This window comes from Microcaecilia unicolor, chromosome 10 (genome assembly GCF_901765095.1).
Source record: "Microcaecilia unicolor chromosome 10, aMicUni1.1, whole genome shotgun sequence".
NCBI classification, from domain to species: Eukaryota; Metazoa; Chordata; class Amphibia; order Gymnophiona; family Siphonopidae; genus Microcaecilia; species Microcaecilia unicolor.
The window spans coordinates 327,968-344,860 of record NC_044040.1 but is presented as its reverse complement, the minus strand read 5'-3'; the positions used below and the strand labels follow the sequence as shown (position 1 = coordinate 344,860).

At 45.7% G+C, this 16,893-nt stretch overlaps 1 protein-coding gene across 1 annotated transcript in view; it reads right to left on the bottom strand.

The window, feature by feature from the left end:
- The window catches only part of CD36 (CD36 molecule), a 79,589-nt gene that overhangs the window by 60,163 nt on the left and 2,533 nt on the right, over positions 1-16,893 (bottom strand). The window contains exons 2-3 of the mRNA XM_030216128.1: positions 2,533-2,693; positions 1,063-1,207 (exon numbers count right to left, since the gene is read on the bottom strand). Coding sequence (XP_030071988.1) covers positions 1,063-1,207; positions 2,533-2,693 — 306 coding nt within the window. The remainder of the gene's footprint in view (positions 1-1,062; positions 1,208-2,532; positions 2,694-16,893) is intronic.

Sequence of the window (16,893 nt, the reverse complement as noted above, 5' to 3'; positions counted from 1 at the left end):
CTTCATGGGACATTACTAAATCAATAGCACGAATACCCCTGTTAGTATCAGATGCTCGTTTGAGAGAATGTGCCTATCGTTGCATTCATAGGGGATATGTAACTACAGCTCAATTAGCACATATGGGAGGAAATCGTAGCCCGGACTGTCTTAAATGTGGAAGACATCCTGGCACAATGCTGCATATGTTTTGGAGCTGCCCAATTTTGAAAAGGTTCTGGACACGAGTCCGAGGTTTCTGGGAGGAGCGGCTGGGGCTGCGGATTTTGGGGACAGTTGAACAATTGATTTTAGATATTCCGGGGTCCTTGAGAGGGCGGAATCGTTTTGAAACACTAATGCTCCGCAAGATGAGCCTATTGGCCAGGAAATGTATCTTACAGTACTGGACGGTCAAGGATCCTCCGGCATACTGGCACTGGAGAAACCAGTTACATCAGCTGGTGTCTTGGGAGGCGGGAGAATCTAGGTTCTCACAGAAAAGGAGAGTCACATTCTTGGCTATCTGGGGCCCTTACTTGCAAAGTCTAAGCCATAGAGGCCGTAGTTTACTTTTAAATACAGGGTGAACTCCACGGGCTGATATTGAATGGTTATCCAGGTCTGGGGGGGGGGGGGGGGGGGGAAGGGGGGGGTAAGGGAGGGAATGGGAGAGGGCGAGGGGAGGATTGGTATATATTTGATGGGGCAACAAGGTTGGCACAAACTTACAAATGCTATATGTTAGTTAGCAATGGTTGTATATTTAGATTGAGGCTGGATGGATGTTATATGCAGACTTGTATGATAATGTTGGTGTTGATACAATGTCAATAAAAAACGTTTGAACATAAAAATTGTAAAGATCCTGTTGGATCCATGTGCTAATCTGAAGGGAAGCAGAGTGTTTAAATGGGAAATTACAGAAAACAAACACAACAAAACAGAGAAAGAAAAATAATATACAGGTGAAACTTAGAACAGTACAATAGAATGCAAAAGAAATTTCTTCTTCCATACAATAGCAATATCCTTTTGTCTCACTATAATGACTGACATTAATCAGGTCTCATCTTTACTCACAGCCACAGCAAGATTGAGAGCTATGACAGTATCATCTTCAGATCCAACTGACATGTCACGCTGAAAGACTGCAGAATTTGGCTGTAGAAAAGACACTGTATGATTTTCCCCCTTTGTGATATTTTCCTTGGATAAATATCGAACTCTAAAAGGAATGAAAACAATTTCACATACTTCAATTCAAATGCACTTCTAAGTGATCAAACTGCAAAAATATACTGTCTGTTCTTCCTCCTGGAAAGCTAACTTAGGCCCTATTTTCAGAATGCGCGCTAACCATGTAGGCGCCTATTGGGATATTGTAGGTATTCATGGTTAACGCGCATTAAAAAGGTTAACACTCCTATAACGCTGCTTAGTAAACAGGGCCCTTAATGTTACCAGTTTATAATGCAAGATAAATATATTGAAAAATAGCGCATAGAAAACGACAGAAGATAACGACCATATTGCCTATCTAAGCTGCACAATCATTTCTCTTCTTCAGAGATCTCTATACTTGGCCCATGTTTTCTTGACTTCACAGATCATCCTCATCTCCACTGGGAGTCTGGTTCCACCCATCCAACACCCATTCCATAAAGAAATATTTCCTTAAATTATGAAAGTATACAGAAAATTTGAGATTTCAATGTTATTATTCTTTTCAGTTCATTAATGGAATGACTAGCCAGTCCAATTCCAACTGTAGCTCCTTGTGAGTGTGGCCTGGATTCAACCCCCGTTTTATATATATATACACATATATACTGTAAGGGGTTGGCGAGGAGCCTGCCTCAAGGGGGGCTCAGGCAGAGGCCTGAGGGAGATGTGTTCTTAAGGAAGAGAAAGTTTCACTCACAGATTCCTGATAAACATGAGATTCGCCCCTTAGTGGCCAAGAGGCCGGTCAGACTACTGACTAAGGGTAGGAACTACCATCCCCAGAAGCCATCAGTTCCTATGCAAGACTCTCAGGAATTGGAGGGCGGGGGAGATGATTGGGAAATGGTCTCTGATCAGGGAGAGGAGAAGCAGGTGGGGGAACCCTATGGGGAGGAGGCTATGGAATGGGATAAAAAGTAGTCCAAAGTGTTCAATGTGAGCACTCGAAAAAGAAAAATTAAACTGTGAACAATGGCGATAAGTTAGACATTCCTGCAGTATCTCCAGCCAGTCTGGTTTTCAGCACCATGCATGGAGATGCAAATCTCTTTCCTGCATATGACTCCAGAAAAACACTGAGAAATAATGCTAAGGCATTTATCTCCGAAATAATTTCTTCTTCCACTTATATGTTATAAATCTGTTAAATAAAAATAATGAAATAAATAGATAACTTGTACAATTACTCCTCACATACTCAATTGTTTGTAATGTCTTTGCAAGATAAGAAATACTAAAATAAAGTCTCTGAAACACTGCTGTAACAGACTTGTTTCCTTCTGATTTATAAAAACTGGTACATGACATAAAAATTAAAGGACTGACCTATATGTGTAAGGTCCTTTCTGAATAAGTTCTGGTTTTGCTCCATAATCGATCACATCCTGTGGATTTATAACATGAAACAGCCAAAACTGCCTGTACACTGGACTTGGTGTTGTAACCCAGCTCTCATATGCAATAGTACCTTCTTCAATGACAGTTTCCTGTGAAGACAAAAGCACATCATTAACTGTTTCAAGGAATAACTGTGCCAGACAGTGGCGTTCCTAGGGGGGCGGACACCCGGGGCTGTGCCCCGCCCCCCCGGGTGCAGCACCCCCCCCCCCCCGGGTGCACGCCGCTGCGGGGGGTGCCGCAGACTTTGCGCATTCGCTGCAGCTCCCTCTGACCCGGAACAGGAAGTAACCTGTTCCAGGGCAGAGCAGAGGGAGCTGCAGCGAACGCGCGAAATCAGCGATCTCAGAACAGGCGCGCACCGCAGCACCCCCCAGCGGCGTGCACCCGGGGCGGACCGCCCCCACCTTGGTACGCCACTGGTGCCAGATCACTTACCCAGACTGAACCAAAATCGAGGAAAATCATGGGCGTAGTTTGACTGTTTCACTCGGGGGGAGGGGGGATGGGGCACATTAGCATATCCATTTGCATATATAGATATGCAAATGATATGCTAATGTGGAGGCAATAAGGGAGGAAGAGCTGGCTTTTTTGGGAATAACCATAATGAATATGTATGAGATATCTCATACATACACGTTAGGGTTATTCCCAAAAAAGCCAGCTCTTTCTCCCTTCCTTCCTTCTTTCCTCCTTATCCAGAACTCCCTCTTCCCCACCCCCTTTCCCATACCACGCCAGTGTAGACCTTACAAATGCATAAGCTCTATATGTAGATCCTTCAAGAGGTAGTGTCATGATTTAGGCTCTAAAACCCTTTCTGATGTTTTGGTGCCACCTCAGTAAGGCCAACACAAAATCTCTCCAGTGCAAAACACTATACACAAACTTGTGCAAAAACACACTCATAACCTTACCAAACCATAACAGCACTAATTCCAAGGACACGACGAGCTACAACCTTAAGCGTGGAAAGGGAGCACTATAATTACAGTGGGCTCTAAAACACCAGTACACTACCTAGTGTCAAAAAAACAAAAAGGGCTGCAAATACTACGCACTAGCAGAATACTGCACCTTGATCACACATGAAAAACACATGACACAACAGATATAACACAAGGAACTAGAAATAAAAAAAAGTATGAAGGCAAAATACTGAACTGGAAAGTTAACTCAATAAGTCAGACTCAGCATGCAGAAATACTAGAAAAATTGAAACTTACATGCAAAATATCACAGATGCACATTTCCAAAAGCTGACATATTCCAAGCAGAAGAAAGGAGGTTTTAATGCCCCTGTATAAGACGTTGGTGAGGCCCCACCTGGAGTATTGTGTTCAGTTTTGGAGGCCGTATCTTGCGAAGGATGTTAAAAAAAATGGAAGCGGTGCAAAGAAAAGCTACGAGGATGGTATGGGATTTGCGTTCCAAGACGTATGAAGAGAGACTTGCGGACCTGAACATGTATACCCTGGAGGAAAGGAGGAACAGGGGTGATATGATACAGACGTTCAAATATTTGAAAGGTATTAATCCGCAAACGAATCTTTCCGGAGATGGGAAGGCGGTAGAACGAGAGGACATGAAATGAGATTGAAGGGGGGCAGACTCAGGAAAGATGTCAGGAAGTATTTTTTCACGGAGAGGGTGGTGGACGCTTGGAATGCCCTCCCGCGGGAGGTGGTGGAGATGAAAACGGTAACAGAGTTCAAACATGTGTGGGATATGCATAAAGGAATCCTGTGCAGAAGGAATGGATCCTCAGAAGCTTAGCTGAAATTGGGTGGCGGAGCAGGTGGTGGGAAGAGGGGTTGGTGGTTGGGAGGCTAGGATAGGGGAGGGCAGACTTATACGGTCTGTACCAGAGCCAGTGATGGGAGGCAGGACTGGTGGTTGGGAGGCGGGAAATACTGCTGGGCAGACTTCTACGGTCTGTGCCCTGAAAAGGACAGGTACAAATTCAAGGTAAGGTATACACATATGAGTTTGTCTTGGGCAGACTGGATGGACCATGCAGGTCTTTTTCTGCCGTCATCTACTATGTTACTATGTTACAATTAATAATTTCTGAATAAAATAATTTTCTACCTTTGCTGTCTGATCATTTAGTTTTTCTATTCGCTTTGGTCCCAGTGTCTTCTGTTTTATGCAGTGTCTTCTTTCCATTTGATATTTTTTCTCTCACCATGTCCACCATCCTTCCTGTGTCCTTATGCGTCCTGTCTACCATCTGTAGCCCTCTCCCTATCCTTCCTCCAGTTTCAGAATCTGCCCTCAAAGTGTTCCGATCCAGCCCTTAAATTCAGCAATTCCCCCTCCATCCATATCCAGTATTTCTCCTCACTCCCCTCCCCTCCCCTCCATCCATGTGCATCTACTTCCTCTGCCTTCCCTCCCCTCCATCCATGTCCAGCATTTCTCCTCTCCCTTCCCCTCCATCCATGTGCATCTCCTTCCTGACTTCCCTCTCCTCCATCCATCTATGTCCAGCAACTCTCCATTCTCCCCTGCCCTCTCCTCCATCCACCCATATCCAGCAAATGTCCTCTCTCCCCTGCCTCCATCCATCCATCCATCCATGTCCAGCAACTCTCCATTATCCCCTGCCCTCTCCTCCATCCATCCATCTCCAGCAAATTTCCTGTAGTAGGGGTCACCTGAAGTTGCACCCTCCCTCCCTTCCAGAAGTCCGACATCCCTGCCTCCCTCTTCTCCGTGCCTGGTTTGTTGGATGGAACCCAAGACCACTGCTTCCTCATTCCAACAATCTACTGCACGCTGACAGGATCCACTTAAATTTAGGACTAGAGATGCTCCGGTAAAGAGAGATCCCCAGTGAGAATCTCTTAGTCAGGCCCACAGGGAGGCTGGTGTCTACACCCTTCCTGACCTTTCGTAGGCAACCACTTGTTACTGAAATTCAGTTAACAAGTAAGGCACTGCTGCAGTGGTGTAGCCAGACAGCCAATTTTGGGTAGGCCTGAGCCCAAAGTGGGTAGGTACAAAGTTTTCTCTCTGCCCCCCCCCCCCCAAGCACCTCCCAATTCAAAATATAAATACTTTAGCTGATGAGGATCCCCAAGCTCTGTCAGCTGAAGACTTCCTCCAAAGATGGCCAGAACTCCCTTTAACCAAGCTTTGCGGGTAACAACAACTCCTTGAGCCACCGATGCTGGCATCCCATGTGTGCTTATTTATCAGTGGCTCAAGATTGCTGCCTTGCCTGCCGAGCTTAGTAGAAGGGAGATCTGGTTACCTTCAGAGGAGGTGCTCAGCTGGAGGGCTTGGGGATCCACACCAGCTAACTGCAGGGTGTCACGTTTGTGACTGCTTTCCATGTGGGAGCTCTCCTTGCCCTCTGGTGGCCAGAACTGGTGGCTGCTATGGACTGTTTTCTGCTGTCTTCCATGTTCCAGACTTCAGTGAGTCCGGTCCGGATTTTCCAGGTTGCCAGACTTGCTCTGCTGGTTTGTCCTTGAACAGCAACCTTACTTGGCTGGTGATGATTGCAGCTATGGGTCAGCTGATGATGGGCTTATTAGCTTCTGTGAGCCTTGCTTGCTTTGCCTTGGTATCAAAGGTCATCCATGAGTTCCTGTTGGTTTGTTGGAGTTCCTGCTCTGAAATTTTCCTGTGTGTTTGACTCTGCCTGTTCCTGGACCTGGACCTGGACTTTGCTTGCTGCCTGCCTTTGACCCTTTGCCTGGACCTGGACTTTGCTTTCCGCCTGCCTATAAGACTCTGGTTAGTTTATGGATTACCCGTGTTTGCTGCCTGCCCTTTTGACCTTGCTGTGCTACTGGATAATGTTTACTGTCTACTATTAAAGCCTCTTCTAGTTATATTCTGTGGTTCCTGCCTGTTGTGTTCAGCACTGCTTTCTGCTTGGGTGATTTGCCTGCCACTGCCGCTCCTCGGCAGTGGCCCAAGGGCTCACAAACCTAGTTCCTACTTTGTAAACTTGGCACAGGGTCAGGGCTGGTGTTAGAAATGCTGGGGCCCAGGGTAGAAAATTAAAAAAAAAGTTATCATCACGAAACGCCTAGCCACCCGCCTCGGGATACCCCGCGGCCACTTAGAGGGTCTATCCCCAGCACAGCTCAGGTCAGCCTGCACCTGCCACCTGTGCTCTAGAATTGCACCCTCCTCACACTGGGTCACAAACGCCTCTGGGCGAGTCTCCTCTCAAATTATCCCCAGTGATTTCTAGGTTACCGGGGCCACACTCCCAGTGGTCCCACAGTTCCCAGAAAGCACTCGCAGACCCAACACACAAACCACCAGGATTCTTTATCAGTCCAGAGAGGCAATAAACTAAATAGTGAAAGTAGCAAACAATAACAGGTAACTGAAATATGGATCAATGATGACACTAAACATTTGCATACTTCCTAGAAAGTAGCTCGGGAGATAAGGGCATATAGCTGTTTTTTTCACAGGGTCTCTCTCTCAGTACATTTTACAGACCCAAAACACTTGTTTCTTCACAGTTCTCCTCCCCCCCCCCCCCCCCCCCCCCACGATTCCCTCTCATCCCTGCCTCCCCTCTAATCTCCCCATCTGCCATTATAATCACACCACCAGACCCTCACCAAATACAGAACATGGAATCACAAATTAGAAATAAAAATATGTAGACAAAAATTAAACTGGGAACCTCAGTATGTACTACAACACTGAAGAAATAAAAATAGAAATGCATTTCCTTTTCTATTGAACACAGTAAAAAGACGTCTGCTATGCACATTTTCCAAAGCATTCAAAATAAAATGCTTTTTCTACCTTTGTCTGTATATTTTATTATTCCATCATGCTGGTTCCAGTTTCTCTTTCCCACTTTCCTGTGACTTCTCCTAATTCTTCTTCAATCAGCTTCTATTTGTCTTTTCTCCTCTCTTATTTCATTTCCTCACTACACATGCCTCTGTTATATTTATAGTTCAATCATTTTTATTGATGTTCAACTGTCCAAACAATCATCTCTGTTATATTTATATTTCCATTTCAGTTCTTTCCTCTTTTTTTTCTCATCTGCTGTCAACTCAAATTTCACCCTCTTTCTGTTTTCCTTCTTTTTACTTTTCAGATACCTATATCATATTTCTATTGCCTTCTTTCACCCATTAGCATTCCTATTCCCTGTCTTTCCCAGCCTTTCATTCCCTTCCATCTTCAATTTACTCACCATTACCATATTTCTACCCCTGTAATCAATATTCTGATATACATTTTCTTGCCAACCCTCACCTTCTCCCACATATTTTCCACCATTCCTAGTGTCTCCCATCTTCCACCCTTCTAGCCTAGCATCTGATCCCTCTTCTCCCCCCCCCCCACCCTCATTGCCTGACATCTCCCTGGCTCTTCCACTCCGCCCCCACCATCTCCCTGTCCCGTTTTTGTTCTCTCCTGCCCCTCCCCATGGTCCAGCATTTCTCCCACTCTCTTCCCTCCCACCCAGCCAACATATCCCTCTTTCTCTCTTACCCCCTCTTGTGCAGCATTTCTCCTTCCCACTCCTCCACCCCCATGTCTAACATCTCTCCTTCCCTCCTCCCTCTTCCATTGTCCTCCACTTCTCTCTGTCTCTTTGTCTTGCACCCTAACATTTCTCCCTCTCCCTATGCAGCATCTCTCCGCCTCCACCCCACTGCACTGCCATTTAACATTTCCCCCTCTCCTCTCCTCTCATCCTCCCTCCCTTCTACTGCCATGTCCAACACTTTTTTCCTCCCTCCACTCCACTGCCTTGTCCAGCATTGTTTTCTCTCTCTCATCATTCACCATTGCTGTGCAGCCTCTCCCTACCTATGTAAAGCAATTTTCCCTCCAGCTCCTTCTTCTCTCCGTGCAACATCTCACTCCCCTCCCCCACGTCGTTATTTCTGCATCCCACATAGTTTTGCCTCGTCTTACTCCCCCACACCAACAGTGTTTGTCTACCTGTCACCCTCTCCAAAGCCACCCACTGGCATGCTGCAGAATATAAGGCTTGGGGAAGTGGCTTTCCCCGCCGGCTGCTACTTCATTGGTATTGCCATACCCCCATCTGGCATGTTCCCACCCTTGCTTACTATCATTTCTGGGCTGCGTTTTTTTTATTCTACAGCAAAGCTGCACCAACCGGAACTCTTTGCATGCTACAGCTGCTTCCTTCAGGCCGGCCCCTCCTTCTCAGATATAACTTCCTCTTTCGGAGGAGGTGGGTCTGGCCCGTAGGAAGCAGCTGCAGTACGCAGAGAGTCCCAGTCCAGTGCGGCTTTGCTGTAGAATAAAAATCGTGGCCCAGAAGTGATAGTAAGCAAGGGAAGGAACAAAACTTGCAGAATGACAGCTGGAATGGGGGCAATTACCAGTGAAGCAGCAGCTGGCAGGAAAACCCGCCTCCAGAGCCTTATATTCTGGGGGAGTGCACTGCTGCTGGGTGGACCCGGGCCCACCTGTGGCTACGCCCCTGCACTGCTAGCACCGCATGCATCGATCCTGGTCACCCACACCAATAGTACCAGTTGTGTAGTGCCTGTAGCCATGCGGCAGAGGTTGTGTTTCTCTAGATCTTCTTTATATATTCTCTGTGCATCAGCCTGGTGCTATAGGAACAGTTAGGAAGGGGCTCTCTCAATGGCTAGTAGGCCACAAGCCTAACTGGGAGCCCACCAGACTGGGAAGCTCAGCCTCTCTGCTAATGCCCCTTACCCCTCTGCTTCTTGTGCTTTGTCACTCTTTCCTTTTCCTTCTTGGGCTTCATTCCCTCCCAGGTCTGGTCATACTGTAGAAGGGTTGTCTTGGGGATCTCAGGCCTTTCCCTGGTGCTCATCCTGTAGGTTTCGGTGTTCTGTCCTTGGAAATATTACTTGTACTACGCTTGATATTGAGTTTAAACCAGAGTAACATCACTATGAGAAGACTCAGAACTCTTGAACCAAAATCATTTTTAATGCAGTGATTAAACAAGGACAAACAACTTACAGTTCAGATGTGCTGGACAAGAGTTTTCGCCCTGCAAACTAGAAGTCTGTTCTCAACCAGCTCTCTCTCATGCAAAAGAGGCTAGGAGATTTTCAGGAGTAGTAATGCTGTTTATACTTTATCACTGGTGAAATCGTGAATCACAGTAGCTTAAAGGATCGAGTACAGGATAGGCAGTTTCAATTCACAGAGGACACATGCTGCAGACTAACTCTTACAGACCCAATGGACAGAGAAGGGGGAGGAGAACTAGTCCAGCATTCACAGAGAACAAGGCAAGCCAATAGAAAGAGCCCATAAAACACAGGGAACTGGACATGTGCTTTGAAAAAGCCTATTACAGAGAAGTACAGGATAACAGGGACTAGAACACCCGGTGATGCATGTACGACTACTCCAAGAGCTGGATCTGCTTCCAGATTGCTATCTGGAATGTTCCTCACTTTTCTTGGTCAAGGAAGACCACCTTACAAAGGTGCCGTTCCTCTATGGTGTGGCTTAAATTTACAGCCCTGTCTACATAGTAACATAATAAGTGATGGCAAATAAAGGGGAAAGGGAAATGGGACTTTCTGTGGTTTTTTGCAACTACATTCAAAGCGGGTTACATAGTATATTCAAGTACTTAATTTGTACCAGGGGCAATGGAGGGTTAAGTGACTTGCCCAGAGTCACAAGGAGCTGCAGTGGGAATCGAACTCAGTTCCCCAGGATCAAAGTCCACTGCACTAACCACTAGGCTACTCCTCCACTCATTCCACCAATAAGAGCCAACCTCATCAGTGATGTCACAATGGCTTAAAGTCCATTGCACTAACCACTAAGCTATTCCTCCACTCATTCCACCAATAAGAGCCAACCTCATCAGTGATGTCACAATGGCTTGATTGCCCAATACTTGGCTCACTTCTGATATAGTGATGTCATAAGGGAAAGGGAAATGGGACTTGATATACTGCCTTTCTGTGGTTTTTGTAACTACATTCAAAGTGGTTTACATAGTATATACAGGTACTTATTTTGTACCAGGGGCAATGGAGGGTTAAGTGACTTGCCCAGAGTCACAAGGAGCTGCAGTGGGAATCAAACCCAGTTCCCCAGGACCAAAGTCCACTGCACTAACTACTAGGCTACTCCTCCACGCCAGACCTGAACGGTCCATCCAGTCTGCCCAACAGTCACATTCATTATCAATTCAACAATGAATGTGATATTATATATTTGATCACGGTCTTTCTTTGGTGTTTCTGGGACACCCGGCTCCAGTGGTGTGCTGGAGCCAGCTCGCAGCGGCTTGCAAGAGCCGTTTGTTAATTTTTTAAGAATTTTGGGAGCCGGTTGTTAATGTAGCTACTTTAACAACCAGCTCCCAAAATTTGGGTTTGGATACCCTCCTGGCATCGGCGTCCCCCTCCCCTATATCTGTGGCTTAGGCTAAGCATATTGTTTCCCCACTCCCCCCCCCCCCCCATACCTTTCTGCGCTCAATTTTTGCCCCCCTGCACCTCCTTGCCTCTTGTACTGCCGGCCGCGGAGCATTTAATTTTTTTAAAGCAGTGCTGGTATACGTCAGCAGGGAACAGGCTGTTTCAGCCAATCCCGGGGCCTTTCTTCAGCCCTCCGGGGTGGGGCAGGCTGAAGTAGCCTGTTCCCTGCTGACGTATACCAGCACTGCTTTAAAAAAACTGATTGCGCCGCAGCCGAGTGTGTGTGTGCTCGCTTGCTCACCTTCTCGACGTTGCCAGTAGTTGTCTCTGTGCCCCCCTGATCGCAGCTTTTTCACATGGCCTGGCCTGGTCCTCTTGGCTGTCCTGCAGTGCGGAGACAGACGCCAGATGGAAGGTGTCTCTGTTGGCGGGTCCCTCCCGATCTGCTCTTATTGTCAGAGAGAGCAGATTAGCAGGAGAGAGGGACCTGCAGCACCACCAGAGAGGACAAAGCTGGAGGAGCCACAGAAAGTGTGAGTCTGGGATGGGGGATGGAGGGAGCCGGAGCAGATCGGATTAGATAAGAGATGCTGCAACCACATTGTGTTTAATTGTTGGTAGCATTTTTATTTAATCTTATTTATATTTTCAAACATACCAGCCAGCTGCTGCAGCATACGAATGTACTAGAGAAAGTATAACTTTTTATAGGTAGAGTAGTAATTTGTTATAAGTCGTAATTAGTGTGTCATTTGGAGGCGGGCTGGTTACAGGGTCATCCTAGCATGTGTTCTATACTTGCAGAAATTTTTTTTCTCCTGGTAAGAGGTCCACTAAAAGAGACATCATATTATGAGAATCAGGTGCTCAACATTCAGAGTTTCTATCTATTTACTTATTTTTGGCATTTTATCATTAGATTAGAACCTGGGAGCATTTAAAATCTTTCTTTTTTTCTGGAGAGAGTAATGCATTGCCCCCTCCTAGGCTTTCTCCCTGGGTTTAGCCAGCCTTGCAATTTGGGGGGGGGGGGGTGCAGAGGTGGACTGGGACCTCTGCACCCCCCCCCCCCAACAAAAAAGAATTGCAGGGCTGGCTATAGCCGGGAAGAGAGCCTGTTAAAAATTTACCAGCACACCACTGCCCGGCTCTGTCCTTTGTTTATATGGGACATGCAGGTTATGAACCATAAAATAACTTTATAGCAGTAACTGAGAAAAGCCTCTGTGAACAGGCTATGAACAGGTTAAAGAGTCACTAAGAAGCTAAATAATAAGAAATTATAAGAATTATACAGAATGTGAATCTCATGTCAGCTTGCTCCTTCTGCTGGAGACACAGGCAGATATGGACTCATAACAAAGATGTGTTGCAAGAGAATACTATAATGTAAGAGGGAAAATTTGCTGTCTTTGGCCTTATTCGAGTTATTTTTCACAAAGGTCCTGCAATGGTGTAGAATGTGTTCTTTCATTTCTGGCCAAGGTTTCTGAGAAACCCCGACAGGGGAAGATCATGGTCAATGTGTGAGCCCGCAGTTTGTGCCTGATCAAAAGCCAAAAGGTGCTCTTTGTCTGACGAATCACTAGTAAGTGATTGGGCTGGGACTATACAAATCTCAGACCCGTTTATGGAACCTGGGTTACCCACAATGGTGTGCTGGAGCCGGCTCGCACCGGCACGCAATAGCCAGTTAAATTTATTGGCATCTTGCGAGCCGGTTGTTAGCAGAGTGCGAGCCGGCTCGCCTCTGCTCCCCCGCGCCCCAGGTCGTCCATCATCTCCGGTCTGCAGCTCCCTGATAGCCCTAGTTTCCTTCCTGCACCGCCGCCCTGCCTTTAAAAATTTTATTTTCCCTTAAGGCGCGCCGGCGTTGAAGGCAGCAGGCTCAGCTCGGCTCCAGCCTTCCCTTCCCTCGCATCATGGTTCCGCCCTCTTCTGACATATTTCCTGTTTCTGCGGAGCAGCAGAATTGGATACTGGGCCAGCATGATCAGAAAAACAAAGTCACCAGACAGCAAAGGTAGAAAAAATCATTTTATTTTCATTATAGTGTTTGGAATATGTCCACTTTGAGAATCAGGTGCTCAACATTAAAAGTTTATTTTTATTTACCTATTTATGGCATTTTATCCCACATTAAACATTAATTAGCTTGCCCCCCCAGGCTCTCTCCCCGGCTATAGCCAGCTCTGCAATTTGGGGGGGGGGGCGCAGACAGGGGGGGGGGGCGCAGAGGTGGACCGGGGAGAGAGCCTGTTAAACATTTACCAGTACACCACTGGTTACCCAGGGATGTTTTGGTGAAGGCTCCAGAAGTGATTTTGTCCTTCAAGTGTAATTGTTCAATACACTGGTTTTTAAAATTTATCTGATGCATTCGCTTCACCTTCATTGGTTACTTGTATAGTGGCCACATTTATTAGACTCTCTTTCTTTTCCTTTGCGTTATTCCTCTGAGGAGTTGGTCTGTATAGCATTCTCCTTAGTTTTGTTTTTCAGATTCCGGAATCCCAAAAGAATACATTCTTCATAACCCCAGTGATAAGCAGTGGCTTTCCCCAGGTCTGTCGTAATAATGGTTTATGGATTTTACCTCTAGGAATTTGTCAAACCCTTTTTTAAAAACCCAGTTATGCTGTTCTTACCACATCCTCTGGCACTGAATTCCAGAGCTTAAGTATTTGTTGAGTGAAAAAATATTTTCTCCTATTTTATTTTAAAAGTATTATTATGTAACTTCATGGAGTTCCCCCAGTCTATGAACATAAGTACATAAGTAATGCCACACTGGGAAAAGACCAAGAGTCCATCAAGCCCAGCATCCTGTCCACGACAGCAGCCAATCCAGGCCAAGGGCACCTGGCGAGCTTCCCAAACGTACAATCAAGCCATTGTGACATCACTAATGAGGTTGGCTCTTATTGGTGGAATGAGCCACTATGACATCACAATAGGTTAAATCACTGCTCTATGTAATAAAGGTGAGCCAAGTAGAGGACATAAGTACATAAGTAATGCCACACTGGGAAAAGACCAAGGCTCGATCGAGCCCAGCATCCTGTCCACGACAGCGGCCAATCCAGGCCAAGGGCACCTGGTGAGCTTCCCAAACGTACAAACATTCTATACATGTTATTCCTGGAACTGTGGATTTTTCCCAAGTCCATTTAGTAGCGGTTTATGGACTTGTCCTTTAGGAAACCGTCCAACCCCTTTTTAAACTCTGCCAAGCTAACCGCCTTCACCACGTTCTCCAGCAACGAATTCCAAAGTTTAATTACACGTTGGGTGAAGAAAATTTTTCTCTGATTTGTTTTAAATTTACTACACTGTAGTTTCATTGCATGCCCCCTAGTCCTAGTATTTTTGGAAAGCGTGAACAGACGCTTCACATCCACCTGTTCCACTCCACTCATTATTTTACATACCTCTGTCATGTCTCCCCTCAGCCGTCTCTTCTCCAAGCTGAAAAGCCCTAGCCTCCTTAGTCTTTCTTCATAGGGAAGTCATTCCATCCCCGCTATCATTTTAGTCGCCCTTCGCTGCACCTTTTCCAATTCCACTATATCTTTCTTGAGATGCAGCGACCAGAATTGAACACAATACTCAAGGTGCGGTTGCACCATGGAGTGATATAACGGCATTATAACATCCTCACACTTGTTTTCCATACCTTTCCTAATAATACCCAACATTCTATTCGCTTTCCGAGCTGCAGCAGCACACTGAGCAGAAGGTTTCAGTGTATTATCGACGACGACACCCAGATCCCTTTCTTGGTCCGTAACTCCTAACGTGGAACCTTGCATGACGTAGCTATAATTCGGGTTCTTTTTTCCCACATGCATCACCTTGCACTTGCTCACATTAAACGTCATCTGCCATTTAGTCGCCCAGTCTCCCAAGGTCCTCTTGTAATTTTTCACAATCCTGTCGCGAGTTAACGACGTTGAATAACTTTGTGTCATCAGCAAATTTAATTACCTCGCTAGTTACTTCCATCTCTAAATCATTTATAAATATATTAAAAAGCAGCGGTCCTAGCACAGATCCCTGAGGAACCCCACTAACAACCCTTCTCCATTGTGAATACTGCCCATTTAACCCCACTCTCTGTTTCCTATCCTTCAACCAGTTTTTAATCCACAATAGGACTTTTCCTCCTATCCCATGACCCTCCAATTTCCTCTGCAGCCTTTCATGAGGTACCTTGTCAAATGCCTTTTGAAAATCCAGATACACAATATCAACCGGCTCCCCTTTGTCCACATGTTTGTTTACTCCTTCAAAGAATTGATTAAATTGGTCAGGCAAGATTTCCCCACACAGTTTTATAATAGTTGACAAAATAGTGGACTCTTTGCAGTGTGTGCATGCTTGACGAAAGCCAGAAGGATAATTCCAGCCTGAAAATGGAATGTCATACAGAAATCATGAAAAGCTTTTTCAAAATGTTTTCTGTGGAAATCTAGAAAACGTAAATTATCCACACTAGTAAAACTAGCAGCTGCTGACAATTAAGTCATGTCAACTTTGTTTTCAGTTTTTGATCAAATAAACATGATGGTCTTACTTTTAGAAAGGAAAATTAATCATGGCTTTAACACTGTTGTTTTAATCTATACAAGGCTAATGCTAACGGCTAGATGCACTGCACTAACATTGCCTGAAGCATTACCTTATTTCTCCACATATAGTGTAGGTTAGGTTTTTAACATTTGATCCTGTTATTTTTAGATGATCTTTATTCTTTTAAGGAGATTGTGTAAAGTATGTAAAAGACGTGCCATGGACCCCATTTTCTAAGCATTTTCTTACGAGTACAAAGGGGGCAATTCTATCACCAGGCACTTACAGTGGGGGAAATAAGTATTTGATCCCTTGCTGATTTTGTAAGTTTGCCCACTGACAAAGACATGAGCAGCCCATAATTGAAGGGTAGGTTATTGGTAACAGTGAGAGATAGTACATCACAAATTAAATCCGGAAAATCACATTGTGGAAAGTATATGAATTTATTTGCATTCTGCAGAGGGAAATAAGTATTTGATCCCTCTGGCAAACAAGACCTAATACTTGGTGGCAAAACCCTTGTTGGCAAGCACAGCGGTCAGACGTCTTCTGTAGTTGATGATGAGGTTTGCACACATGTCAGGAGGAATTTTGGTCCACTCCTCTTTGCAGATCATCTCTAAATCATTAAGAGTTCTGGGCTGTCGCTTGGCAACTCGCAGCTTCAGCTCCCTCCATAAGTTTTCAATGGGATTAAGGTCTGGTGACTGGCTAGGCCACTCCATGACCCTAATGTGCTTCTTCCTGAGCCACTCCTTTGTTGCCTTGGCTGTACGTTTTGGGTCATTGTCGTGCTGGAAGACCCAGCCACGACCCATTTTTAAGGCCCTGGCGGAGGGAAGGAGGTTGTCACTCAGAATTGTACGGTACATGGCCCCATCCATTCTCCCATTGATGCGGTGAAGTAGTCCTGTGCCCTTAGCAGAGAAACACCCCCAAAACATAACATTTCCACCTCCATGCTTGACAGTGGGGACGGTGTTCTTTGGGTCATAGGCAGCATTTCTCTTCCTCCAAACACGGCGAGTTGAGTTCATGCCAAAGAGCTCAATTTTTGTCTCATCTGACCACAGCACCTTCTCCCAATCACTCTCGGCATCATCCAGGTGTTCACTGGCAAACTTCAGACGGGCCGTCACATGTGCCTTCCGGAGCAGGGGGACCTTGCGGGCACTGCAGGATTGCAATCCGTTATGTCGTAATGTGTTACCAATGGTTTTCGTGGTGACAGTGGTCCCAGCTGCCTTGAGATCATTGACAAGTTCCCCCCTTGTAGTTGTAGGCTGATTTCTAACCTTCCTCATGATCAAGG